This window comes from Sus scrofa, chromosome 6 (genome assembly GCF_054392235.1).
Source record: "Sus scrofa isolate SSC_HxYL_T2T_F1_AM1 chromosome 6, Sscrofa_HxYL_maternal_Yorkshire_Landrace_v2.0, whole genome shotgun sequence".
In the NCBI taxonomy this organism is placed as follows: Eukaryota; Metazoa; Chordata; class Mammalia; order Artiodactyla; family Suidae; genus Sus; species Sus scrofa.
Window position 1 is genome coordinate 99,430,314 of NC_139388.1, and position 26,787 is coordinate 99,457,100.

A 26,787-nucleotide genomic window follows, 5' to 3' on the forward strand; every position below is an offset into this window, starting at 1 on the left:
GTGTGTGTGTGTTTCTAGTCAAGCCATGATGGGCAGAAGAGGATGCAGGGGTGGGAGATGGAGGATGGAGCCCTAAAAATAATTCCATTGAGAATCCCTACGCCTGAGCGAGCGACCTTTCTTGCCCTGACGCTTTCGAGCTTTGAGCCCAAGGAGGCTCCCCCTCCTTTCCAGCTTCACCACCTCTTCCTGGCAGTATCCTCAGAGTGCCTGGCCCTGTCCTGGAACTCTGTTTCAGTAGCAGAAGAGATGAACAGGAGAGAGTCCCTGAAAATGGGGCAGAATGGATTGTAGCTACACACCCCCGGCTCGGCTCCAGCTCTTTGAAAGTAAATCTGGGTCACATTAGCTGCAGGGATGGAAAACGACCACGTGGGCAGAATTCTGTGCAGCAGCAGCAAAGACAGTCAAGCTGACCTCTCTCTTGAGGCTCGGGGTCCCTGTGGGACCCCCGCTGGCGAGGGAAGGTGGTTGTCCCAATGCAAGGTGCCGTCTCTATGCCGCTGGATTCCCATCATGTTTCTCCAGTGACTTTCCGGGTGACACAGAGACAGGTTTCGAATGGCAGTCTGACTCATGCCTTTCTGTTCTGGAGTAGCTTAGGCTGAGGTTAGGAATGCGGAGGAAGGATCAGTTAATTTTGGGGCTGTGGAAAGCTGTCATTCCTCAGCCCCATGGGGTTAGGGATTTGTTGCCTCCAGAGGTGCTGACAGTGCAGCAGGACTTAGGGCTGCACTTGTCTTTTATTCCAGCCACCTTCTCCCTGGGGAAAGGTCTGTGAACACAACCGGCTGTGAATGGGTTTTTTTGCTTTTTTTTTTTTTTTAGGGCCGCACTTGCAGCATATGGAAGTTCCTAGGCTAGGAGTTGAATCGGAGCTACAGCTGCCAGCCTACACCACAGCCACAGCAACACCAGATCCAAGCCACGTCTGCAACCTATACCTCAGCTCGTTGCAACACGGGATTCTTAACCTACTGAGCAGGGCCAGGGATCCAACCTGCATCCTCATGGATACTAGTTGGGTTTATAACCCGCTGAGCCACAATGGGAACTCCTGGGTCTGAGTACTAAGAACCCATTCTCAGAGTTCCTGTCATGGCTCAGCAATAACGAATCTTACTAGTATCCATGAAGACTCAGATTTGATTCCTGGCTTCACTAAGTGAGTTAAACATCTGGCACTGCCGTGAGTTGTGGTGTAGGTCACAGACGTGGCTTGGATCTGGCGTTGCTGTGGCTGTGGCATAGGCTATAGCTACAATTCGACCCCTAGCCTGGGAACTTCCATTTGCCATGGGTGCCCTAAAAACAAAACAAAACAAAACAAAAACAACAAAAAACGCATCCCCACCAAAGTGCTGTCCCGAGCCTGGCCAGTTGTGGTGGCTAGGACCTGGTATGATTTGGCCCTGGGTCTGCCTATTGCCACCTGGCAGGTAAGAAGCCAGCCAGCTTCCTGGCTTCGCTTTGGCTTTCCTGCAAGAGCAGAACTGATGCTCCCGCTGGAATCTACCCCCAGACTTAAGATGCTGCTACAGAGAAGGTCTGGAAGCCCTGTATCTTGAAGAGTGATTATGGGATAAAATTTCTGTTCTCAGTTGTGTCCCACCCCTACCCCAGAAGGTACCAGGCCTTTGTGGTCAAGGGGAGGATTTTGCCTGGAGCCTCAGAGGGCCTGTCTCTAGGCATTCTCTTCCCTTCACATTCCCTTCTTTCCTCTTTTCCTAAATCTTCCATTCATTCACTCAAGGGAGTGGATTTGGGAGTCAGCTGGAGTTCCAATTCCATCACTTCATTGGTTGGGTGACCCTGAGAAGTTACTAACTTCACTGAGCCTTACTTTCTTATGGTGAAAAAGGGGGAGCAAGAGTGCCACCGCCAACTCCCAGAGGTGAGGGCGTCTAGGCTGCAGTGCTAGCTGTACACACTGCAAGCCCGGAGTTGTGAGGATGGGTGTCCTCCTACCTCTGCCCTGCCTCCTACAGTAGAGCAATGATGGTATTTCATCTGGGACTTGGAAAAGAAACAGGAATTTTCCCGGACAACCTGAAGAGAGAGGGCATGTCCCTGTCGCTTGTTTTTATTCTTCCCTCCTTTCTTTGACCTCAGTAGAAAGGAAGGAAGGGAACTGAAGTGAGAACAGCTGGTGGGAGACAGGAATGAAAGAATCCAGAGGGTTGGTTTGGGGAGTTGAACTCTGGACTCAGGCCAGGAGCTCCTGAGAGCTGATGCCACCTGGGATCCCCTAGTAAATAGTAGTTGGAAAAGCTACTGTGCACTGAAATGTGTGCCAGGCATTTTACATCTACCATTTAATCTGCATGGAATCCTGGGAACTGGTTGCTATTCTCCCTGTTTACAGAAGAGGAAAATTAAGGAACTTGTCTGAAGTCCTACTGTTGGTGGGAAGTGGGGCTGGGATTCAGCACGGCTGAATGTTCACGGCGTGCCCTAGAACACAGCACTGGCACATGCCCTTTGGAGGTGTTCATTGCTGGGGTTCAGGTTGGCCTAAGCTTCAAATCCCCTGCCTTCTTTAAAACATTTCAAGGTCCCATTGTGGCTCAGTGGTTAACAAATCCAACTGGGAACTATAAGGTTGTGGGTTTGATCCCTGGCCTCGCTCAGTGAGTTAAGGATCCGGCATTGCCATGAGCTGTGGTGTAGGTTGCAGACATGGCTCGGATCCCACGTTGCTGTGGCTCTGGCGTAGGCTGGCGGCTACAGCTCCGATTAGACCCCTAGCCTGGGTACCTCCAAACGCCGAGGGTGCGGCCCTAAAAAAAATGAAAAAACGAAACAAAACAAAAAATTTCAAACATATACTAAAGGAGTGAGAAGACAATGAACCCTCGTCACCTATTATATTCACGGCCATTTTTTTTTTTTTTTTGTCTTTTTTGCCATTTCTTGGGCCACTCCCGCAGCATATGGAGGCCCCCAGGCTAGGGATTGAATCCGAGCTGTAGCCACCAGCCTAGCCAGAGCCACAGCAACTCAGGGATCTGAGCCTCGTCTGCAACCTACACCACAGCTCATGGCAACGCGGTATCCTTAACCTACTGAGCAAGGCCAGGGATTAAACCCGCAACCTCTTGGTTCCCAGTTGGATTTGTTCACCCCTGAGCCACGACCGGAACTCCTTTCATGGCCAATCTTTTTTCATACACATCCCAATTCTGCCTCCCCAGTTACACAGATAGAAGTTGTATAGACAGAAAGTACAAAAATCTTGTATTTTCATCTCCCACGGTTTTAAACTATTATAGTACATTTCCTTTGGAGTTCCCACTATGGCACAACAGTATCGGTGGCATCTTGGGAGCAATGGGACACATGTTCGATCCCCAGCCTGGCACAGTGGGTTAAGGATCTGGCATTGCCACAACTACAGCTTAGGTGGAGACTGCGGCTCAGATCTGATGATCCCTGGGCCAGGAACTCCATAAGCCACGAGGCAGCCAAAAATGGAAAAAGAAAAAACCCAAATATTCTATTTCCTTTCCCCTGGTAGGAAATATATCAGTTTATCGGCTCAGTAGTCTTATCTGAAGTCTGATCAAGTTTTCCACTGACTCAGTTTGCAGAAGTATCATGAGAAATTCTGACTCCCAAATGCTGGAGCCCCAGGGGTATTTCAGTGTTGCTTGTCTGATCCTCAGGTCTTTGTAGCTTGAAGTCCATGCCCTACTCCCAGAACACTTAGGGCTAGGCTGGAACATACCTCGTTCTGTGTCTGAAATTTTCTGAGGATGGTATCTGTGTTTTGCTTAAAACCCTTCAAATACACCGACCTTACTTTGATTCAGGACCCTGCCAATGTACTTGGAAAGTATCCCCAAAAGAAAATACCCCCAAAATGGATTTCGAGGATTCGTCTTTTTTTTTTTTTTTTTTTTTTCGGTCTTTTTGCCATTCCTTGGGCCACTGCTGCAGCATATGGACGTTCCCAGGCTAGGGGTCTAATTGGAGCTGTAGCCACCAGCCTACGCCAGAGCCACAGCAACGTCAGATGCTTAACCCATTGAGCGAGGCCAGGGTTTGAACCTGTGTCCTCATGGGTGCTAGTCAGATTTGTTTCTGCTGAACCATGATGGGAATTCCAGGTGACTCTGATCTTAGGGAAGAGCAGCAGCCACCACTCTAATGCCTGAGGTAGCACTGGTTAGGGAGATACTGTTTCAGGTAGAGGGGTGTGTCATAGGTAATGAGCCATACCTCCTAGTTTGGGGAGCCTCCCAATTCCCCAAAGAGTACAGACTGTCTGCAGCCCTGTTTGGTAGTAACTTCAGAGGCCCCACACAGGGTGAGACCCTCCCCTGCCTCGGGGCAGGAAGGAAGATTGGGTGTGTTTGAGCAAATGGCGCTCAAGTTGGCCTGATTCCTTAAAATGAGAAAATAAAACAGGTGTATTCACAGAGAGTCTGGGAGACAGGAGCCAGTACCTTTCCCAGCCACCATCAGTATGTCCCAAATGCCCGGCTTTGTGCATAACATCTTTTAGGCTTTGACTTAATCCTCAAAATAACTTTAGGAGGCAGATTTGCTATAGTAGAGGAAACAGAAGCCCAGAGAGTTGGGTAACTTGCTCAAGGCCTCCCAGCCAGTAAGGGACCACGCTGGGAATGGCACTAGCTCTGCCTAGTGCAACCCACGGCCTCCCCCATTACAGGGAACAGTAGTTTAATAATAGCTAACATCTGTGAGGCACTTCAAGGTTCACAGAGTGCCTTAAACCCATTATCTCCACTGAGCCTCAGGAAGCCCTGGGCGGGCAAGGCAGTCCACGCCCCTTTGGGACAGCTGCCTGTCAGGGGTCCAGCTTCTGCTCATTTCCCCCAGTAAGGATTGGAGAGTCTTTGGTATAGGCTCTGACAAGCCAGGAGAGAAGGCCCAGGGAGAGGCTGAGGTGGAGAGACTTGGCCAGTTGCTATGGTAACCCAGATGGCTGAGTAACCATTTTGAGGGTTGCTATGGTGACGGGGTGATGGGCTGCGGGGTAGCTGGGATCTTGTCTTCCTGGGTGGCTGGCACCATTCAGGCCTCTTAAATTAGCAGTGTTGCACTTTCTGAACAGAAGAGGGCAGTATGATAGTGGGTAAAGCCTTCCTACCCCAGAACAGATTTGGGAACGGGAAGCAAAGTTTAGTATGGCTTCCAGGGCCTGGGCCCAAGGGAGCTCTGGCTGGGATTGGCTAAAGCTGGTGTCTGAAAAGATGGTGGGGCTGGGCCCGGAGGCAGGTCTTCTAAGCTTAGAACGGGAAGATTTTCTTCCAAGAGTTGGCCAAAGGATAGGGCTTGGGGCAGCCCCTTCAGTGTCTGGCTGTCTGACTCTGGCTACTATTTAGGGCACTGGAGACAGTCTACCCCTGCAAAGAGGAGCAGAGAACACACACACACACACACACACACACACACACACACATTCGCGTGCCCTACTAGCAAAGAGTGTATTTATAAAGCATCAGTTAACACATGTAAAATAATGCAGCATGAGCCAAGCTGAAGAAGTGCTTGAGTAAACCTTCTAGAAGTTGGAGGAGGAGCACTAGCAGGAGAAGTGATTTTGCACTTCCCTCTTTCCTTTCTGCGCATAAAACGCCCTTAGCTCTTAGCCACTGAGTGGACACTGGACTCTCAATCATCCTGAAGTGCAGATCTAGCCCACACCCCCATCCCCGTACATCTTCAATGAGGCATCATGCCTTCAGCATTTATTGAACACCTACTAGATGCAAAACATTGTGTTAGGCCCTATGATGAAGAAAGATGAATTAGATATCTCTGCCTCAAAGAGCTTATGAACCAAGCAGTTAAGGAGGCAGCGACACAGACCCACACAACACATGTGGTTCCCCCAGGGATGGGGGAAAGAAAATGTAGCTGGGATTTTGAGAAGAGCCTCTTCTACCTGGGTGATTAAAAATAATTTCTAGTCATTTCAGGTGAGCATTCAAGATGGGTAGGACTTTAGTAGGTGGAGTTGGGGGGTGGAGGACATTCTAGGCAAAGGCTCAGAGTTTGATTATAGGGGAAGATGCTGCATGTGAGGTTATAAAGGGAGATCAGTCTGTAAAGGAAAGTAGATGTCAAAATATGGAGGACTTTGAATGCCAGTCACAGAGAAGGGATGCTGTGAGGCCAGCCTACTCTCTTTTTCAATACGCTGGCCTTCTAGCTATTCATAAGCCAGAAACAGCTGAGTGAGTATTTTTGGATCATCTGGTTCAGTCATCTATGATTTAATCAAAATTTAAAAGAAATCTTTAGGAGTTCCCATCATGGCTCAGTGGTTAACAAATTCGACTTTCGGAACCATGAGGTTGCAGGTTCGATCCCTGGCCTTGCTCAGTGGGTTAAGGATCAGGCATTGCTGTGAGCTGTGGTGTAGGTCACAGACGAGGCTCGGATCTGGCGTTGCTGTGGCTCTGGCGTAGGCCGGCAGCTACGGCTCCGATTAGACCCCTAGCCTGGGAACCTCCATATGCCGCGGGAGCGGCCCAAGAAATGACAAAAAGACAAAACAAACAAACAAACAAACAAACAAAAACACCAAACAAAACAAAACAAAACAAAACAAAGAAATCTTTAATGAGTGCCCTGTATGTGCCAGGTCGTTTGCTAAGTGCTAAGGATCCCGTGGTGGACAAGACACACAACAGCCCCAGCCCTCAGGGATCTAGTGATTTAGTAAGCATGAAAGACAGTGAACCCATAGCTTCAATGGGATGGATATTTCCAAAGGGGAGGAGAGGGGCAGGAGTGCCTACTAATCTGGGGGATGAAGGCAGGCTTCTCTGTGGGAGTTTCAGCAGAGACCTGAGTAGGAGTGAGCCAGGCCAAAAGGGGAGAGCAGGGAAGGGTTCTGGCCCAGGAGGGAAGCAGGTGGGAAGGCCCTGAGGTGGGAGATGCTGAAAGAAGTTGAAAGTAGCTGGACCTTAGGGAGAGAGGCACCTGATGAGGCTTAAGTTGGGGAAGACACGAAGAGAAAATAGGGTTTTAGTTACTTGTACTACCCTTTCCCCCCACTAGATGCCCTTCCGAGTACATCTTGCCTCCTCCTGCTGCCCCGCTGCAGCCTCTTTAGAAATGCAACAGCAGTCTCACCATTGGAGCAAAGGAAAATCATAGACCAAAAGGAGAAAGTCTCAGAGCTGTCCCAATTGTGTGGTCTGGCTATAAATTTAGACTGTTGCTTGGAAAAAACCAAAAACCTCCCTTTCCTAGGCTTCCTTCTTTCCATCCCCCCAGCAGCCGCTTTGTTCCTCTATCCTTGTAAAATTTTCTCTGTATAAAACAGGAACATCAGCCAAACATGTGGCCTTCCCCGCTTTCATTCATTAGTAGACTGCATTACTTCAAAACCTCTTGGGAGCATTTAAATGCAAATCTTGTCCAGAAAGCTACTTGAGTCTGAGAAGCCCTTTTAGCCACCACCCTACCAGAACTTTCTTCCTTGGTTACCATGTTTCTTTTCTTTCTTTCTTTCGTTTTTTTTTTTTAAGGGCCGCACCAGCAGCATATGGAAGTTCCCAGGCTAGGGGTCTAATCGGGCTACAGCTGCTGCCCTACGCCACAGCCACAGCAACGCAGGATCCAAGCGGGGTCTGTGACCTACATCGCAGCTCATGGCAATACCAGGTCCTTAACCCACTGAAGTGAGGCCAGGGATCAAACCTGCAACCTCATGGTTCCTAGTCAGATTGTTTCCCCTGCGCCACGACGGGAACTCCCACCATGTTTCTTAATAGACATCTCAACTCCTTGCCCCCCCCAACCTCCCCCTCCCAACAAAGACTGTTTCCCAGAGCATATTCTCATTCCCTCTGCCCTTGTTTTTCCTCACCTTTGGCAAAATTGTCACAACTCTTGAAGAACCTGCTCACAGGAGGGGATGGAGGGACTTTCCTATTTACCGTGGTGAAAATGAGGAGGCAGATGTCTGTTTGGGGGTGAGGGTGGAGGTGTATGTTTGTGTCTGGGCCGTCCTTGCCCTACTGGTATAAAATAATATAGGAAATGCAGATGACTCAGCACTGATACAGTCGAGATCCCTGGAGTTAGCATTTCTATATTCTCCGCTGTTTACAAAAAATGTGCTTATGTCATCAATCACTGACTCCTTCATCCTACATTTTCTACTAAAAGCCTTCTATTTATTTTAAAAAGAATAAACCTCAAGCTTCTTCTCTTCCTTTTTTTAAACTGTGCTCTTTAGAAGCTGAGTCCAAACTGTGAACTAGCTTTTTTTGAGCATATAGGATTAAACTGGAAGGAAACCAGCCATTTGTCCAAGGCTCCTCCCTATCTGTCCCCTTTCAGGCCATTCCCTATATGATCTCCAGGCCTAGAACTTGGGCAGGCCTGCAAAACTTGATGGAAAAAGATATGATTAATGACTTGCTCACCCGATTTCTGATCATGGTATGATGTGGAAACAACAGTTGTGCACCTATTAGTGAAAAGCATCATCTCTTGTTATTAATGTGCTTGCTGGGCATTGACCAAATCCTTGGCACTCCTCCTAGCACACAAAGATGCATGCAGGCCTTGCCCTGGGGGTGAGAAGCTCTCTTAAAAATCTCAAGAATGGGACTGAAATGGAAGCCCGAACCCCAATTTCCTCTGCTCAGTATCACATGAATTCTTTTTTTACTTGCTAAAGTGCTGTTATTATGAGGTCAGCCAGCCTTTTAACCTACAACTGCTTTTCCACCTGCAATCCCCCCCCCCAAATCAAGTCAATAGACTTGTCCTGGCTGGGTAGGATAATGGCTGGATGGGGGTAGATGTGGCAAAAAGATCACCTGCATTTACGGGAGTTCCTCAATCACTGCTCTTGGTTGGCCCCAGTGCCCTCCATGACTCTGGGACTGAAGGATACAGAACTGACTGGAGGAGCAGAGCACGTTGGGAACTCCCGCCTCAAAGTGGTCCCCAGTACCTCCCTAACGGTATTTACCAGAGTCCTTTCTTCACTCTTTCCTTTTCCCTGATGGCAGAGGAAAATTGGCTTCCCTTTTCCTTCCCCTCCCAGCTATGCTCCAGAACCCTTTTCTTTGTTCCGTAGAAGTCCTGCTTCAGCCTCAGGTTCCCACATCTCTCCCTTTTGATCTAAGCCTCTCTGTTCCCATGGCTGTCACAGTGTAATAATCCTGTTGCATCTCTTCCCTATAGATTTGTGTCCTCCGGTCTCATGCACCCCGTCGTGCAATCAGAATCCTGTTTTCATTCCCTCAGGTGTCATTTCTCAGGCCCTGGCTCCTCATTCTTGGCCTGGTTTACTTCATGGAGCTGGGTCTGCCCTCTCATTTCGAGTTCAGTTTCTGGAAAACCCTTTGTTCCTGGGGTTCTTTGTGGTCTGAGTGTTCCCTTGGCCTCCCCCGGCCTCATTCTGACCCTGTCTAGCCTGGGGATCTATCTAGGTCTTCGGCTCTCCCTTCCCTACAGGTTCGCTGGGTCCTTCTCCAGCGCCGCACAGGCCCAGCTCGGTTTCTCTTCAGCCAGGGGGCTCCCTCCTTTGTCCCGGCTCGGGGTGCGGGTCCGCGCCGCCTGGGCCACCCGCCCGCCCCGCCGAGTGGGCCCGGGCCTCTCCCCGCCGCTGCGGCCGGCCGGGCCTTTCATCCCACCAGCCAGGGGCCTCCCACCCGGCCGGGCTCCGGCGGAACGCCCCCGCGGGGGCCGGCCTCCCGTCCGGGTCGGGCGGGGGTCCGCAGCCCCGGGTGGGGGGCACCCGGGTGGGCAGCCCCGGGGCCGATGACGCGCCGGGCCGCGGGGGCGGCGGGGAGAGGGGCGGGGAGCGGGCCGGGCCTGGCGCTCCCGACGGGAGGAGACGCCGCCGTCGCCGCCGCCGCCGCCGGCGGGGCGGGCTGAGGGAGGAGCGCAGCCGAGGGGTGGGGAGGCGGAAACGCCAGCGGGACCGGCGGCGGAGCGCGAGCAGCCGGGCGAGCGGGCTCAGGAGCGAGCGCGAGCGGCAGGCCGGGCGAGGCGAGCGCGAAGCGGAGAGCCGAGAGTCGGGGCGCCGCCGCCGCCCCCGGGCCGCACAAAGGGCCGAGGCTGGGGCAGCTGCCGCCGCCGCCTCAGCGCGCGGGCCTGGAAGCGGCGTCCGCCGGGGCCCCGGGAGAGCGCGGCGCGGGCGGCCATGGCCGGCTACGTGCCGGGTCAGCAGCCGGCCAACCGCAGCCAGGAGAAGGAGTTCGTGCAGGCGTACGAGGATGTGCTGGAGCGCTACAAAGGTGCGGCGGCGGGCGGCCGGGGCCGGGGACTGGCCAGAGCCGGGCCCGCGGCAGGTGGGGCGGCGGGCGGGGTGGCGCCCACCGGTGCTGGGGCCGGGCCGGAGCGGCCGTGGGCCGGGGCCCGCTCGTTTCCGGAGTTGAGGTGAGCCGCCGAGCCCTCTCCCACCTGGGACGGCGCCTTCACAGCACTAGTTACATTATGTGCCCTGTTATCTGGCCCCCGCTGGAAGGAGGCGAGGCCGGGAGCTGCTCGGAGACCTAACGCGGCGGGGAGTGCGGGGAGGAGGAGGAGCCGGGGCGGGAGAAACCACCCGTCCTTGGAGAGGCTCGGACCTCCGCGTGCCCGCCAAGGGTCCCTCGCCCCCTTTTGTCTCCCTCGGCCTCCGATCGGTCGCATGGCAGCCGAGGCTGTGAACCACCTCGGTCACTTGGGGGTCGGGGGGCAGCGGGCGAGCATCCGCCGGGGTCCGTGAGTGTGCAGTTTTGGTGACGAGGCCTCCTCCCACCCCCAGCCCCTGGGCTTCGAGCCTGATGAGGCGGGGGTCTACTGCTTTTTACCTCCCACCCCCAAATAAAGATTTGTTTTGGAGCTCGGATTTCCGGTCCTGGAAGCTCTCTTGCTAAGAAGTTCTGCAAGTTAATGCTTCATCCAAACCCTGCAGAGAAAGTTTTGACAGGCCCAGAGGCTCGGTGGACCGCATTTCCCTAACTGGTGTAGGTGCCCCTTACGTGGAAGCCAGGGATGCAGTGGCCTTAGGAGGCCCCCCGGCTCTGATCTTTAACATCCAGTTCTGGGGTTTGGCTTTGTGTAGCAGTTGTGCTTTCCACAGACATGGAGATTTTCCCAGAAACTACTTGGGCAGCACTTTCTCCTGTTTTATTCAGCTGTGGCCCTTGTGATTGGGCCTTTAGTTTCTTTTCATGTGAAGGAGAGGAAACTTCAGCTCTTATGACCGGGTCCAGCATGCTTGTTTACAACACCTACCCAGTGAAGGGAAACTAATGAAAAAGCTGTAAAATGCTCCTTCCCCCCAACCCTTTTGGCATTAGAGCTCTGCTGGGGAAATGCAGCAGGGGGTGTGGGGGAGGAGGGAGAGAATGCTGAAATGGACCTGCTTGGGAGTTCTGCCTGTCCCCCTCTGCATCAGCTCCTGTAAGCTGTCCAGGTTTTCCTGCCTGCGGCAAGTTTTCTGTCAGCCCCCCCCGTGGTCTTTCTTCTAAGGAACAGGGTTCATTTCAGAGCACAAAGAGGTTAGATTGTGCTGCTGAACTTCTTTGACAATAATGCTGCTAAGTGGATGTTTCATTAAGTCTTCTTTGCAGGCTTTTGAGCAGCTCTGCACTCTTCAGAGGGAGGACACTCTGGGTCTGCCGTGGGCTGTGACAGCTTTAAAAACCGGCAGAAGTAAAATAAAAATAGGTGAAGAAATCTCAGTACCTCACTGGATGCTGGATTGTATTGCAGGTGGCCTCCAGCTGAAAGGAAGTTGGATTGCTGGCAAACGAAACTGGGAAAGAAGGGGGAAGTAGGGCTTGTTCCAGAAGAGGCTCCTGTGTCCAGTCCTTTTAGCTGTCTCACTCACTTTGGCGTTCCTCTGAAGGACTTCGGTCAGGTGTATAGGAATTCGATCCTTCCCAGATACAGATCTTTTTCTTGAGGGGAGGAATGAGTCAAAAATGGCTGGTCAGAGTAAATTAACATGAGCTGTATGGGAGATTGTTGTGCAGTCTGCCTTATGATAGGTGCAGAAGAATTTCTCTTTCCCTCTTTGAACCATTCTTACTGGGATGTCAGGGTGGATTAGCATCCGAGCCTTTGTTACTTTGCTGTATGGAATTCCTGCATTTTCCAGACTTAGAAATCCCTTCACTGCCTTTTTGGGGAACTGTTTGCCTAAGCTGAAATCAATAAAGTGAGTGGGGGAGGTAGTTTGTGAAGTTAAAGCCAGGAATTAGTTTTGGAGAGACTTGGGGAAAGAGATATTGATGATGATGGGGTCTTAGACTCTCATTGGTTGGCCATTAAATTACTTGGCTTTCTCTTTCTGCTGCCGTTAATTTGTAGTCACATCATTCTGCAAATGAAACAGGATTTTTGTATTCAGAAGAAGAGCTCAAGTTTTCAGCTGCCTTAAATGGCCCCTGGAAGGGGCAAAGATGAGAAGGGAAGTGATGCATTTGCAGTGTGAAGGGAGTAGAGCAGGATGTATTGCAGCTGTATTAGGGATGCTTGTCAAGCATGGGTTTTTCACAATTGTGCCTGGCAACCATTTCCCTCTGTTGATGGTGAGCATGGTTTTGGCAGGATTAGATGATTCAGCATGGGCATAAACACGCTCATTTCCTAAATATCCCAAAGGCTCTTTAAGAGCCTGACTGCCAGCAAACAGAAGGTATTGGATAATAACTCAGGGTCCTAACATTTCAGAGTAGGCAGCAACCCGACAGAGGGTGGGTTATTCATTCTTCCAATCCTGAAACAATTGTTAAATATCTATTAGAGTTATTTAGCACAGTGTTAGGCACTGGAGATGCCAGATTGTGAATGAGATCTGCTTCCTGCCCTTGGTTATAAACATCTAGTAAGGGGAAATATATATGCAAACAAGTAATTATAATACTGTGATAAGTGGTAGAACAGAGGTATGTATAAAGCACTGTGGAAGTGGAGGGATGAGTATCTCCACCTGGGGTTCACTGGGAGATTTGACAAAGGTGGTGACACTTGAGTGAGCCTTTAGGGAAGAGGGAATAAATAACACATGTAAAGTCATGACGAGATGAACGGGAATGGAGGAGTTTGAAGACCGGGAGTAGTTTGGTGTGACTAAAGGGCTAGAGTTTTGTGGGAGCAGATGATAACTGTAAAGGATTCCAAGTTCAGCTTGTGAAGATTCTTTCATAGCTTTATTCCATGGGCAGTGGGGGCCTTTAGCCATTGACAGTTTAAAAACAAACAGCCATTTGTATGCCAGTTTTATTACTTCATACTAGAGGACATACCTGTTGAGTGATTGGAATACTTGCATTGCTGTCTGGAGCACCCTTTTCCTTGCACCACAGTGCTCGTGAAGCTTGTTATCAGATGGTTGCTTGGTAAACATGAAAACAAAGAAAAGAGAGGTGCATTGTTTTGAGGAATATTTCATGCGGATGATGGTATGGGCCAATCACAAAGTTTTCCTCCCTATAAGTTGAGGTCCTTATGAACACCAACAGAAACTAGGAAGAATCAGTCAGAGACATAGAACCAGGATCAGATTCTTTTCCTACTGTGAGATAAAGTCTATCCTAGACCACATATGGGCATGGTTTTAGAGAGGAGGGTTTTATTTATTTATTTTTTTGACTTTTTTTTAGGGCCGCACCTGCAGCATGTGGAAGTTCCCAGGCCAGGGGTCAAATCAGAGCTGTAGCTGCTGGCCTACACCACAGCCACAGCAATGTGGGGTCTGAGCCGTGTCTGTGACCTATACCACAGCTCACAGCAATGCCTGACCCTTAACCCACTGAGTGAGGTCAGGGATCAAACCTGAGTCCTCATGGATGCTAGTCGGGTTCATTACCACTGAGCTACAATGGGAACTCTTAGAGAGGAGGTTTTAAAAACAAACACAGTCTGAGTTCCCTTGTGGTGCAGTGGGTTAAGGATCTGGTGTTGTCACTTCAGGGGCTCAGGTTGTTGCTGTGGCTCAGGTTCCATCCCTGGCCCAGGAACTTGCACATACCACAGGCACAGCCAAAAAAACAAACACACACAATCTGGGTTTGTGGTGATTGGTTAAGTAGAAAGGGTGATACATAAGTTGGTTCAGGAGGAATTAGATTCTGTTTTCATAAAGCCCTAAAGACTAAAGAATCTACATGCCTGGCTGGCTAGGAATAAAAGAGAACATTCACATTTCAACATTAGTGACATGGACAATCTGGTAGTTCAACTTCAGTGTTCTCACTAGGAGCCAGGGGTTATATGAAGCTAGTTAGGACTGATTTCTGTTTATCCTGTCACAGAAAAGGACTTAGGAGAGAAGGAGTCTGCATACTATTTAACATACAAAACCGGAGTTCCCGTCATGGCACAGTGGTTAACGAATCCAACTAGGAACCATGAGGTTGCGGGTTCGATCCCTGGCCTTGCTCAGTGGGTTAAGGATCCGGCGTTGCCGTGAGCTGTGGTGTAGGTTGCAGACGCGGCTCGGATCCCATGTTGCTGTGGCTCTGGCGTAGGCTGGCGGCCACAGCTCCGATTCAACCCCTAGCCTGGGAACCTCCATATGCCGCAGGAGCGGCCCAAAGAAATAGCAAAAAAACAAAAACAAAAACAAAAAAACAACAAAACCAGCGAGGCAGCAGGATGTAGTAGAAAAAGATGAGGCTTTGAATTTCTCCAGTTCTAGTTTTGCCACTTAACTTCTGCCGTGTGACCTTGTCTAACCTCTCATCTCTGGGTTTCTTACCTGTTAAAATAGGGATGATAATACTAACTCCTTACGGTTCATGAGAATGTAAACATAAGCTATTGGCATGTATTAGGCCATTAATGTTTAGAAAAATCTTAATGTGTATAATACTTTGTATTTAACAAAGCGCTTTCCTATTCATCATCTTATTTGATCTTCATAATATCCTGTAGGGAAAGTATTATACACATGGGTAAATTTAGACATAGAGACTTAAATTACTGTCCAAGAGCCAGAGGATCCAGACTTCTAGTTGAAGGCTTCATGTTGTATTACAGAAGGAAATTTAAAAATCAGAGCAATGGACTGGGTGAAATGAGGTAATTGTGAAAACGCTTTGGTTGTTAGTATCATCGTGTGTTAATATCAGTGTTTAGCCTCTGAACCACAGTCATACACCTTATGTGGCCTACATTTCCGAATCTCTGAACTGTGAAAACTTTCTTTTCCTCTTATTATGGGAGAGGTTTCATGGTATATAAATCACTTTGAAACTTTTATTCAAAAGCAATGTAGTGCAAAGCGATAAAGTTTTGTTAACACTGTGGTTGGAAAATATAGACTTAGGATTTGGTATTGTTTACCTAAGCGACACTCTGAAGCAACACTTGGTTAAATGTACACTCAGTTTTTAAGTTCCTTTTTAGAACACAAGCCATGAATTGGAGTGGATAGCTTCTAGACAGAACAATAGAGTAATTGCTACTTCTGGACATGGACACTATTAATTCAGAAAGTGAGTCAAGTCCGTCTGCTGGGAAATCACAAGCTTTGGCCACATTCATGCTGTTGAAATCATGAAACATGTGCATGTGCTAACAGTGCTTGTGAGAGCTACTGCTTGCTTGCTGCTGTCTTGGGCTTGCTTGGCAAGTGACATAATACATGCCAGGAAATGCATCAGCTGAGGCCTTATTGTCCTGGTACTTTGCAGTGTCAATTTCAGGTTGTAAAGACCATGGTAGAGAGAATACTTCAGCATGTACATCTGGGAACAGGATCAAAGTCACAGGTTAACAATTATGGGTTGCACAATGAGTTGGTAGTATTTTCTTAATGATCTTGAAAACACCCTGGCCCTCCTTTTACTAAATAAGGCTGGCCCTTTCAGCTTCTGGTAATTATATGTTGAGCCACATTGCAACTAGGTTGTGTGGTGTGCTAAAGCTCTTGCTTTTGCTGTTCGTGGTTTTGATCAGAGTTTAAGCCACAGTTCTTTTGCTTCTTCTAGGGGTGCTAACTGATTTCCTGGCCTGGAGGAGCCCTTTCAGGGCCATTGGCTTGATTTATAGTATTTAAAAATGTCTATTCCGACTTCGTTTGCTACTTCTAGTAAAATATTATTTTTCCTTCCAGAACTTCTTAGTTCCTGGAATAAATTACTCTGACTTTCTGATTCTTTGTCTCCAGCTTTCAGGACCTTCCATAATTTGACGTATTCTGCATACTTAACTATATCCACTGTGATTGCCCAGCGAGACTCTCGGCTTCATTTAGGCAGGTCTCGGTAATCCTGTCCCCTGGGTCCTCATACCTGCCTCTGTGTTCTCTCTAACAGTAATGGCAGTTGCTCCCTTTCTCTCTGATTATTCAAATCTCATCTCTTTTTTCCTTTTAAAGCTAAGCTGAGACCTGTGTCCTCATGCATCTTTCTCCCTTTCCTCTGGCAGACATTGATCTCTCCCTTCACAGGTCTCTTACCATGTCTGCCTCATAATTTGCTTTTTAACTGTATACGTTTTGTGTTATTCTTGCATCGCTTCACATCTCTTTGAATTGTTTTCCTGATGAGGTTTTATACTTTTACAGCGTTAAGGACTTTTTATGCTTCTTTTGCATGTGGTCATTTGGCAGGGAATTTCTCTCAAGAGAAAGTGCAATCATAGCAGCACTTTTAAGTCATTTAGAAATAGTTTTCCTTTTTTTTTTTTCTGCCCCTTCCAATACTTTCAGCGTATAGAAGTTTCCGGGCCAGGGCTTGAACCCTCCCTGCAGCAGTGACAACTTAACCCACTGTGCCACCAGGGAAACATCCTAAAATAATTTTTTTTATATTATAAAAGTAATATTTGTTTAATGTAGAAAATTGTAACAAATACACAACAGTGTAGAGAGCTTTAGATAATATGCCTTCTCTGTGTGTGTGTGTGTGTGTGTGTGTATGTGTATGTAGGGGAGAGTGGAGAGACAGGCTGGCTAACAAATAGATGTGCTTTGGCTGGAGAGAATGCAGCTCTCAAGGATAGGTCCTTTTCGGCCATCCTGCGATCCGATGCCCTCAGCTTGATTTGGCTCCATAAATGTGTGTTACATTGTGAGTCTGCTTTCAGTGGGCACAAGCACTTATTTTTCTGTCTCTGTTCAAAACTGCTTTCTTCTGCATGACCATGTGTCAGTCATCAAGGATGTGCCAGTTATCAGGGATGATTTGGGTCGTTGCCTAGGACAAGTTAATTAATTGGTCAGTCAGCGTCTTTCTTTTGGGCAAGGGCTTTGCCAGCTGTACTGCTGGATTCCCTCTTACTATAGCAAATTTCTCATGATTTTTATTCAGAAAGGTAAACACAATTCCTTTGTGCTGATGAAAAGAACAAACTTGCTTCAAGTGTCTTTTGGAGTTCAGATGGTTTCAACCCCGCAGGAGCATGTTGGATTGAGATATATAGGGAGGGATTTTTTTTTTTGGCTGAGTTTTTTAGTCAGCAACACTTGGTAAGCTCACTTTGTATACCACATTGTACCAGTGGCTATAAGCAGATACTGTGTTGGGGAATGTGTTTGTGGGGAGATGGGGGGCTCTAAGGAGCATTGAAAAAAAGTATATTAAGATTAGGGGTAGAGGGCCAAGAAGATCCCCAAGGTTCACATGGGGAGCCTGAGTTTTATGCAATGGTCAGGATTAATGTCATGGCTGTTTAAGTGATGGATGAGAGTGGAGACTGACCCTTGGAGGAGGTCTCTGTTGTAATTGGGTCAGGAGGTTAGATTAAGGGATGTTAAAAAGGGAGAGGCATATTTGCGAGACATTTTGGACAGGTACAGGGACTTACATTTAGATACTGTACTCACATTGCTAACTCTTTTCTAGAAGATTTTGCCTTGAAAAAAAAAAATGAACTACCTCTCATGCCAGGGCTATTCCAAAACAAAAATCTTCTTTCTTGTATAAAACTCTTTTAGGAATTTCCGCCATGGTGCAGTGGGTTAAGAATCTGAATGCAGCGGTTCAGGTCGCTGTGGGGTTCGATCCCCAGCCCAGTGCAGTGCTTTAAAGGATCTGGTGTTGCTGCAGCTCTGGTATAGGTTGCAGCTGCAGCTCACATTCAATCCCTGGCCTGGGAATTTCCATATGCAGCAGGTGGCAGCCATTAAAAAACAAACAAACAAACCCAAAAAGCCCTTCTTTTAAAAATTTCACTCCAGGGGAGTTCCCGTCATGGCGCAGTGGTTAATGAATCCGTCTAGAAACCATGAGGTTTCGGGTTTGATCCCTGGCCTTGCTCTGTGGGTTGAGGATCCGGCATTGCCGTGAGCTGTGGTGTAGGTCGCAGACGCGGCTTGGATCCCACGTTGCTGTGGCTCTGGCATAGGCCGGTGACTAAAACTCCGATTAGACCCCCAAGCCTGGGAATCTCCATATGGCCATGGGAGCGGCCCTAGAAAAGGCAATGACAACAACAAAAAAATTCACTCCAGGAATTCCCTGATAACTTGACAGTTACGGATTTGGCATTGTAACTGCTGCGGTGCGGGTTCGACCCTGGCCCAGGAAGTTTTGCATGTTGTGGGCACGGCCCCCAAAACAAAACAAACAAAAAACCCTAAAAGGTTTTATTCCATTCTGAACTTGTTAGATAAGGCTGTGCCATTGAACCACGACTCAAGGTTGTGTTTCCTAGTCTTTACTTTTCATTTAAATTAGCAATGCTGAGTGCCCCAGAACACCAATTCTACCCATTTTCTGGACAACCTTCATTGTATGCTTCCAAGAATACCTGCTGAGAATTGCATAAGAGATCCTCTTAAATCCCTTCTAAAATCTTCCATTATATTTTGAAGTGTTAATCTCCCAAGGTGTCAGGGCAGTTGTTTGGAGGATCCAGTTATTCATTTAATCAGTAATCATTTATTGAATGCCTCCTCTGAACCAGGCAGTAGTCAGGGTGCTGAGGAAAGAAAGATACTGTCCTTGCATCTCTGTGATTTTACACTTTAATGGGGAGAACATCGGTAAACTGACAATTCCTGTCCCCTGTCGGGAGTGCTATTGTACAGGTGACCTGGTGCCCTGGTGGTGAAGAGGGTCACCCACCACGGCCAGGGTGGAAAGGGCCAGCCAGGGAAGGCATTCAAGGGAAATGACTGAGGTGTCACCCAAAGGATTTGGGACTCTGGGCAAAAAGTTCAGGTAAAGAGCGTGCTGGGCCGCATAAAGAAGGGACACGAGAGCCTGAGGGCAGGCAGCGGGGTCTCAGTAAAGTTGGAGTGTAGGATATGAGGAAGGAGAAATAAGATGAGTAGGGAAAGTGAGGAGGACTTGAATGCTGACTGGCTTTGTGTGTCATGCTGCAGAGAGTTTGGACTTCATCCTCCTGTCTTTGGGGTGTCAGGACGGATCTTAGGTGAGGAAGACTAGGGATGGATTTATGTTTTAGAAATATCTGCCCTGGCTGCCCCGTGAAGGAGGATCGGAGAGGGGCAGGGCTAGTGACAGAGCAGTTAGGGGGCTGTTACAGTAATGTCAGAGTGCTTAAACTAAGGATGTGGATGTAGTCATGTAGAGTGGACAAATCGAGAAATGTTAGGTGGTGAAGGGCATGTGTTTGGATGACTAATTGTGCTGTGTGAGGGGAGAGGGAAGAACCTAGGATGACTTGCAGGTTTTTGCGTGGTGGGTGGTGTTATCCAAAACTGGGAGTAGAAATGAGGAGGAAGGTTATTTGCGGGGACGTGGTGGCAGTGCTGGTGCAGGGAAGGTACTGAGTTCAGCTTTGGTTGCACTGAGTTAAGGTTTCTGTGGGTGCTGGGCAGAGGTGTCTTCCACTAGGTGGTTGTATAGAATTCGGGGCTCAGGAGACCACTAGCTGAGGCAGCCGTCGGCTTGTGGAGTCAGCCGCATGAGAGGGCCAGGAGGTTGCTGAGGGAAGGTGTGACAGCGAGAAGAGGTTGGAGACAAAACTCTGGGGAACTCCAAGGGGAGGGTGGTTTTGGGAACAGAGGAAGTGGATCCCTTTTTTTCCTTTCTTTTATTTTTTTTCTTTTTTCTTTTTAGAGCCGCACCCTTGGCATATGGAAGTTCATGGGCCAGAGGTCATATTGGAGCTGCAGCTGCCAGCCTACACCACAGCCACAGCAATGCCAGATTCGAGCCACATCAGCAACCTGTGCCACAGCTTGTGGCAACACCAGACCCTTAACCCACTGAGTGAGGCCAGGGATTGAACCTGCATCTTCACGGACACTATGTCGGGTTCTTAACCTGCTGAGCCACAACAGGAAGCCCCCCCCCCCCCCCTTTTTGTGGATCCCTTGAAGGAGCTTGTCCACTGGAAGGGAGTGGACAGAGATGTAGGACGAAAAGGAGAGGAGTTTAAGAAGGAAGGTGTGTCACACACAGTGTCAGATTATGTAGAGGTCAAGCAAGATAAGGACTTCAGGCTCTAACAGAAAGGTCACCTTTCCTGGAGTGTTTTCAGTGGCATTGTGGGACATGCAGTCTAGAAAGCAGTGGGTTGGGAAGTGAGTGAGAAGTGGAGTTGGTGCGTTTTTGAAACCTAGACTTTGAAGGAAAAGAAGAGAAAGGTGTGACTGTGGAGGGAAATAGGGTGGAAGGCATTTTGTTAATTGTTTAACATAGAAGAGACTTCAGTGTGTTTAAATGTCATTTGGGGAGTTCCCGTCGTGGTGCAGTGGTTAACGAATCTGACTAGGAACCATGAGGTTGCGGGTTCGGTCCCTTCCCTTGCTCAGTGGGTTAACGATCCGGCGTTGCCGTGAGCTGTGGTGTAGGTTGCAGACGCGGCTCGGATCCCGCGTTGCTGTGGCTCTGGCGTAGGCCGGTGGCTACAGCTCCGATTCAACCCCTAGCCTGGGAACCTCCATATGCCGCGGGAGCGGCCCAAGAAATAGCAACAACAACAACAACAACAAAAAGACAAAAGACAAAAAAAAAAAAAAAAAAAAAAAAAAGATAAATGTCATTTGGAAAGCGTCAGTAGAAGAGTGAGAGGATAAAATTCAATGGAGGGAGAGAATAATCCCCGGAAGCCTGGGATCCAGAGCCAGAAGAGGGATGTCTGATGAAGAAGACAAGAGGGAGGAAGGGGAGAATGCAGGTGGTCGAGTTGGTTGATGGAGGTGAGGGAAGCTGAGGGAGTCTCCCCTGATGACTCCCATTCCGTCTAGAAGCAGGGGGTGAGGTTATCTGCCAGGAGTAGGGGCTCTGTGTGCATGTGTGTATGCTCTTTCCCTCCAGCCCCAGAGGCACTCAACAACTTAGGTGTAGAAATTGAGAAGGCAGACAGGTGGATTGATCGAGGATCCAGGGTTTCTACTGTAGGTCTGATGAAAGAATAAGTGGTTCTCGCAGAATGAGAAATCTTTCTGAAAAAAAAAAAAAGTAACATCTGCTTGGTTATCCGTTGTTTGTATTGTTCTCTGAGTGGCTTTTATTTGGTCCCCCCAGCAAAATTGTAACCTCTTCTAGGACAGGAACCACATATGTAACTTTTGTATTCTTTTATTATATCCTTTAGTAAAGTGCAGGGCAGAAATTGATTTTTTTGTGTTCGTTGACTTAATCTGACTTTTGTGGCCATGGGCATCTTAACTCTTGACGGAGAGGCTTTTCTCCCCTGTGGTCTTTAACCTTCATCTCTGTCTGGGGTGCAGGAGTCGTTGATTTGAGAGTGGATTCCAGGCTTAGCATTGATGTACATCTCACAGGCTAGCTTCACTAACTCTCCCCAGGGCAGTTAAGCTTAGGAACATTTGTGCTTTCCACGAAGACGGTGGGATTAGTGTTCCCTATTCTACTTGGTCCACGCTTGTGAAGGCTGAGTTCTTTGCAAGACCAGACAGAGTGGCTATTGTAGAGGATGCAGCCTCCTCCTTGTTAGTTTTGGCAGGCGGGCAGCAAACATGATGGATTCGTTTGTGTGACTCAGAACCCTTTCTGCCTTACCTTAGCAGGTTCAGTGTAATCACTGCCTTTCAGAATCATGATAGTGTCCTTCAGTTTATCTGACCTTTATATCTGAAAGGAGCATTGGTTACACTCTCCTTTGTCCTCTGTTTGCTTAGGTTCTTCCTGTTTCCTTGGTCTAGTATAGAGGATATTTCCTAGTGTATTAGGTCCCCTCCAGAACTGGCCTAGGTCTTACCGTTTGACATACTTGGCATGTTTTCATTGTTAACGTTGTGTTCTCCACTTTGTGGCTAGTTTTGTTTTGTAAATTTGGACTCCATATCAGGTGAAGCTGATGTGAATTACCCCTGGGAGTGGAAGGTGTGTCCTCACTAATTTGTCATATCTTTGATCTTGTTTCAGTCCGAGGTTTGGCTTATCTGGTACAATTTCCTACATGAGATGTCTGCACATTCTTGTGTGTCCCTTGCCTCTGGTTTCACAAAGTGCAGTATGTGGTCTAGTTCAGAGGGTGCTGCTTTGCCTGTATGGACACCCTCTATTTATCGCTGTCATCACCATTGGCAAAAAGGCCTCTGTTATGAGCCTCTCTGAATGTGGTATCGTATCTGACACTGAATAAACAGAGTTCATAAACCCTCTGTGTGCCCTCTGGGAGTTTACAGTACACAAGAGACATTACAGATGACAAAAGACAATAAAGAATGTGTAATCAGTTGAACAGATATAGGTGGTTACATCTCATTTAGCTGTCATTTTCCAAGGAGAGGGTATCCTGAAAAGGGACCTAGTCCAGAGGGAAAGGGGACTGACCCAAGTCAAGCTCATCTTCTGTCACCACCAGCGTAACAGGGAACTGCCATCCATGGCCCTTTGGCACCAGGCAGTTTCTCTCCTTGTCCTTTTTAGTCCTGCAGGACCACAGAGCCGGGTCAGGATCCTAATGAACCCTTACTCTCCGGGACCTGGAGTAGGCAGGAGAACACCGGGAAGGCTTGGGACCTCTGTACAGCGGTGACATGAGGAAGATTATCCAGACCTACCGCAAACACCACAAATGAGCCACGGAGGTCCTTGGTGGGTTGGAAAGAAGCTGGTCAGTCTGGCCTGGTCTGGGACACTTCTGGGGCTAAGAATGTAGGATTCATCCCAGCCTCTGTTGGTTAGTTTCCCAGATGGAGGACAGAGACCAGACTAGTTTAGGCGGAGTTCTTTGAGATCCTCACCTCTCCCAGAGGACTGGCTCATTGCTTTTATTGTTTTTTTTTTTTTTTCCTTTTTTCTTGCTTTTGCTTTCTAGGGCTGCACTCATGGCATATGGAAGTTCCCAGCCTAGGGGATCGAATTGGAGCCACAGCTGCCCGCCTATGCTGCAGCCACAGCAACTAGCAACCCAGGATCAGAGCCTCGTCTGCGACCTATGCTGGAGCTCAGAGCAATGCCGGATCCCCGACACACTGAGCGAGGCCAGAAATTGAACCGAATCCTCATGGATAATAGTCAGATTTGTTTCTTCTGTGCCACAGCAGAAACTCTGATTGTTTTCATTGTTATTTTTAATTACTATAACAACAGTATTCACGTGGTACTGTCTTTATTAGGAAGAATGGGGATCTGTGAGGGGCTGGAATTTCTCTCCACCCCCGCTGTGGGAGAGAAAGTTAGAGAAGCACTAGATTCCCAGCTCTCAGGCCTCCTTTCACAGATCATCCTGTGGGTGGCTCCTGGGAAGGGTGAGGTGTGGAGAATAAGTTGAGAAGGGATAAGGGGCAGTGCCCGAGGTAGCTGGGGCACAGGAGATATGTTAATAAGAGCAGGTAGGTGTGGGGCGGTGTTCAGGGGGCTGATAAGGCAGCATATAATTTTTGTTGCTGTCTGTAACTGCTTTTGTCTACATAGGCTATCTAAAGAGCAGAGCCAGAAACCCCTTCTTTCTTTCCTCTTCCTTTTCTTGATTACATCTAATTTTCTGACATTTAAAGATGTATAATACCTTCAGCAAAAGGGCTTATGATGATACGGAAAGTTGAATAAAAGTTCCAGAGATTAGAAAGCTGAGTGGTAATTTGATTATGGTGTTTAAGTATAACAAGTGTTTCTCTTGCAGTTCATCATAAACCCAAACTGCCTTGTAGCATTTCTTGTTATTTTTTTAATTAAATTTGTGTATATTTGGAGTTCCCGTCGTGGCGCAGTGGTTAACGAATCCGACTAGGAACCATGAGGTTGCGGGTTCGGTCCCTGCCCTTGCTCAGTGGATTAACGATCCGGCGTTGCCGTGAGCTGTGGTGTAGGTTGCAGACGCGGCTCGGATCCCGTGTTGCTGTGGCTCTGGCGTAGGCCGGTGGCTACAGCTCCGATTCAACCCCTAGCCTGGGAACCTCCATATGCCGCGGGAGCGGCCCAAGAAATAGCAACAACAACAACAACAAAAGACAAAAAGACAAAAAAAAAAAAAAGAAAAAAAAATTTGTGTATATTTGTTTGAACTTAATCTAATTGTGATCTTGTTGAGGTGTAGGTTGTGTCAAAGGAGATGCATGTGATGTATATTGTGAATGGAACCACTTTACAAATGGTGGTAGTGGTGGTTTTATATGTATATATATATATATTTTTGTGTGTGTGTGTGTGTGGCACCCTTCACAATGGATTTTTCCATAGGATTGGTCCACAGACATCTCAAACTTAATATGTCCCAAATGGACCTCATTGTCCCTCTCCCTGCCCTTAAACCTGCTTCTCTTCCTGGGTCCCTGAGCTCAGAGAGTGCCTTCGTCACCTGCAGTTGTCAAGCCTGGAACCTGCGCTTCATGCATTTCCCCTTCCTCTCCTTCATCCTGCCCAGGTGGCCAGTCTTTCAGCAGGTCCTGTGGATTCGCCTACATTTCTTTCCACCTGTCATCTTCTCTAGCCCTTTGGCTAATGTGTGAATTCAGGGCTTTATTATCTCTTACTGGGACTGCTGTTAATGGCTCTCAACTATTCTAGTGTCACTCTCTTCCAAACTCCTACCTGAAGAAAAACCTTCTAGAAGTGCAACCTTAATCACATCTGGTAGTATGTTAGTAAGAGAAAGTGTGGGGGCAGTTTCAAGGGAGCTAATAGCAGCAGGAAAATATTTGTTGCTGTTAATAGCTGTTTTCCTTTGTCTGCATATTTGTCTGAGAGCAGAGCTAAAAGGCCCTGCATTCTTGTGTTTATTAACTCTTGTACCCCTAGCACCCAGAAGAGGGTCTGGCATATAATAGGTGCTCAATAAATATTGTTGCATGAGTGAACTGAAAATGATCAGTTCAGCTCAGTCTTGTTTCTTGGAAGTAAATGAAATGAGGCATGGAAAGTTGCAGTAACTTGCTCAAGGTCATGTTAGGTAATTAGTGCTGGAAGATCTTACCAGGTGAGTGGTGTTTTTTTATGAAACCATGCTTAATCACAGTTCCTTTATGTGATTTGATACTGATAGGCATTATGGGCTTAACTGAATATTCCTGTGAGCAGGGGTGGGGAGAGGAAACTAATGTGTATTGAGCCCTTACTAAATGCCAACTACTTTATCTCATTTAATCATCACAAGTAGCATCTGGTGACAGTCCAATGACATTGGTATATCTTACAGACAAGGAAAACGAGGAAACTGAAGCTTATAGGAACCTAAATAACATCCCGAAGGGTCACACAGCTGGTAAGTGATTGATCCAGCTTGTGAACCCAGGCCTGATGAATTCCACTGGACAGTAGACCCTCTTACCTTAAGGTGCACTGCAAATTTTGAATTTGTAGCCTTGGTTGCTTTAAGATTTTCAAGTCAGACTACTCTTGTAAATGGTATTTGAACTGTTCAAGTAGAGTTGCAGGAATTGTTTACCTTAAGACAACCTCATGGAACAGTGAGGTCATGGTAGCAGAGAGGAGTCTGTAGGACTTTTGATCGGAAAAAACAGTCCTGTGCTGTGGGTGGTGCTGTATCCCCCCACTCAGTTATATCACATCTAATTGACTTTCAGACTTGTGTTCTAACCAGGGCATCCAGGACAACTATAGAAAGGCTTGTGCAGTGCAGCATTTCTGAGTGTGTTTGGTAGAGCTCTTAAGCACTGAGAGTGCAAAGACAATGCTTAAAATGTAGGACAGGTAGAGCAGGAGAGGACTGAACCCGATCGAAGCTAGCTGTTTCTTTCTGTAAGTAGGCAGACCATAATTACCTGTGTTGCTCAGAGACCTGAGCTGAGAATGGGGGTGGGGAGAGGTCACACCCATTTCCCTTGGAGAAATGGTGGGAGTAAATAACCCTTAGTTTTCAGTTAACCCCAGAAGCATCCACTCACCATTCAGAGTCACAGTAGTCAATGTGGACCTTGAGGTGGCACCTTGTCACTCCAAATCATCCAAAGCATAAGGTTAAGATTCTTTTCGTTAGAGGTTCCCTTCGATACTGCAGCCATTCGTTTTGGGCTCCCTATTAGCTTCCTCTCCATGGTGTTACATAGCCCGCCTTTCTAAAAAGGAGTATGGGGACCGAGCTGCGGGGGCCCAGGAGGGGAGAAGAAGGACTAGTGAAGGTGGCAGAGAAACAAAGTCTTAATTAGGAGGTTCCGCTGTCCTTTGGGAGTTAGTCCTTTTCATTAGCTGATGGCTGAGATGGGGTGGAGACCCAGGAAGAGGAGGAGGAGCTGCAGTGATGGAAGCAGAGTAGTTAGACATTCAGTGGTGATCTTAGGACCAGCAGCATCTGGAGCACCTGGGAGCTTGTTAGAAATGCAGAGTGTTAGGCCTCACTCCAGATCTGCTCAGTCAGTTTTTATTTTAGCAAGATTCTCAGGTGATTCCATGCACATTAAAGTTTGAATGGCACTGAATTGGTGATAAAGTCGTTCAGTGTAAGGGGTTTTGGAGTCTGACAGATCTGTGTTAGGAAGCTGGTTTGACCATTGACTAGCTG

The 26,787-nt window shown here is 48.0% G+C and overlaps 1 protein-coding gene and 1 long non-coding RNA gene across 18 annotated transcripts in view; both read left to right on the forward strand.

Annotated features, from left to right (window-relative positions):
- MACF1 (microtubule actin crosslinking factor 1) overlaps positions 1-26,787 on the forward strand; it is a 357,817-nt gene that overhangs the window by 9,008 nt on the left and 322,022 nt on the right. For 2 of the 17 annotated variants that reach the window (XM_084963968.1, XM_084963973.1), the window contains exon 1: positions 9,907-10,238. The exons of the other annotated variants lie outside the window; for them this stretch is intronic. In XM_084963968.1, the coding sequence (XP_084820094.1) occupies positions 10,145-10,238 (94 nt within the window). In that variant the 5' untranslated portion in view covers positions 9,907-10,144. Of the gene's footprint in view, positions 1-9,906; positions 10,239-26,787 lie in introns of those variants that run through there. 17 annotated transcript variants of the gene reach the window in all.
- Positions 10,780-20,484, forward strand: LOC146402685 (uncharacterized). Its single transcript, XR_014807501.1, has 2 exons — positions 10,780-13,703; positions 14,409-20,484. It is a non-coding gene; the product is annotated as an uncharacterized LOC146402685 (long non-coding RNA).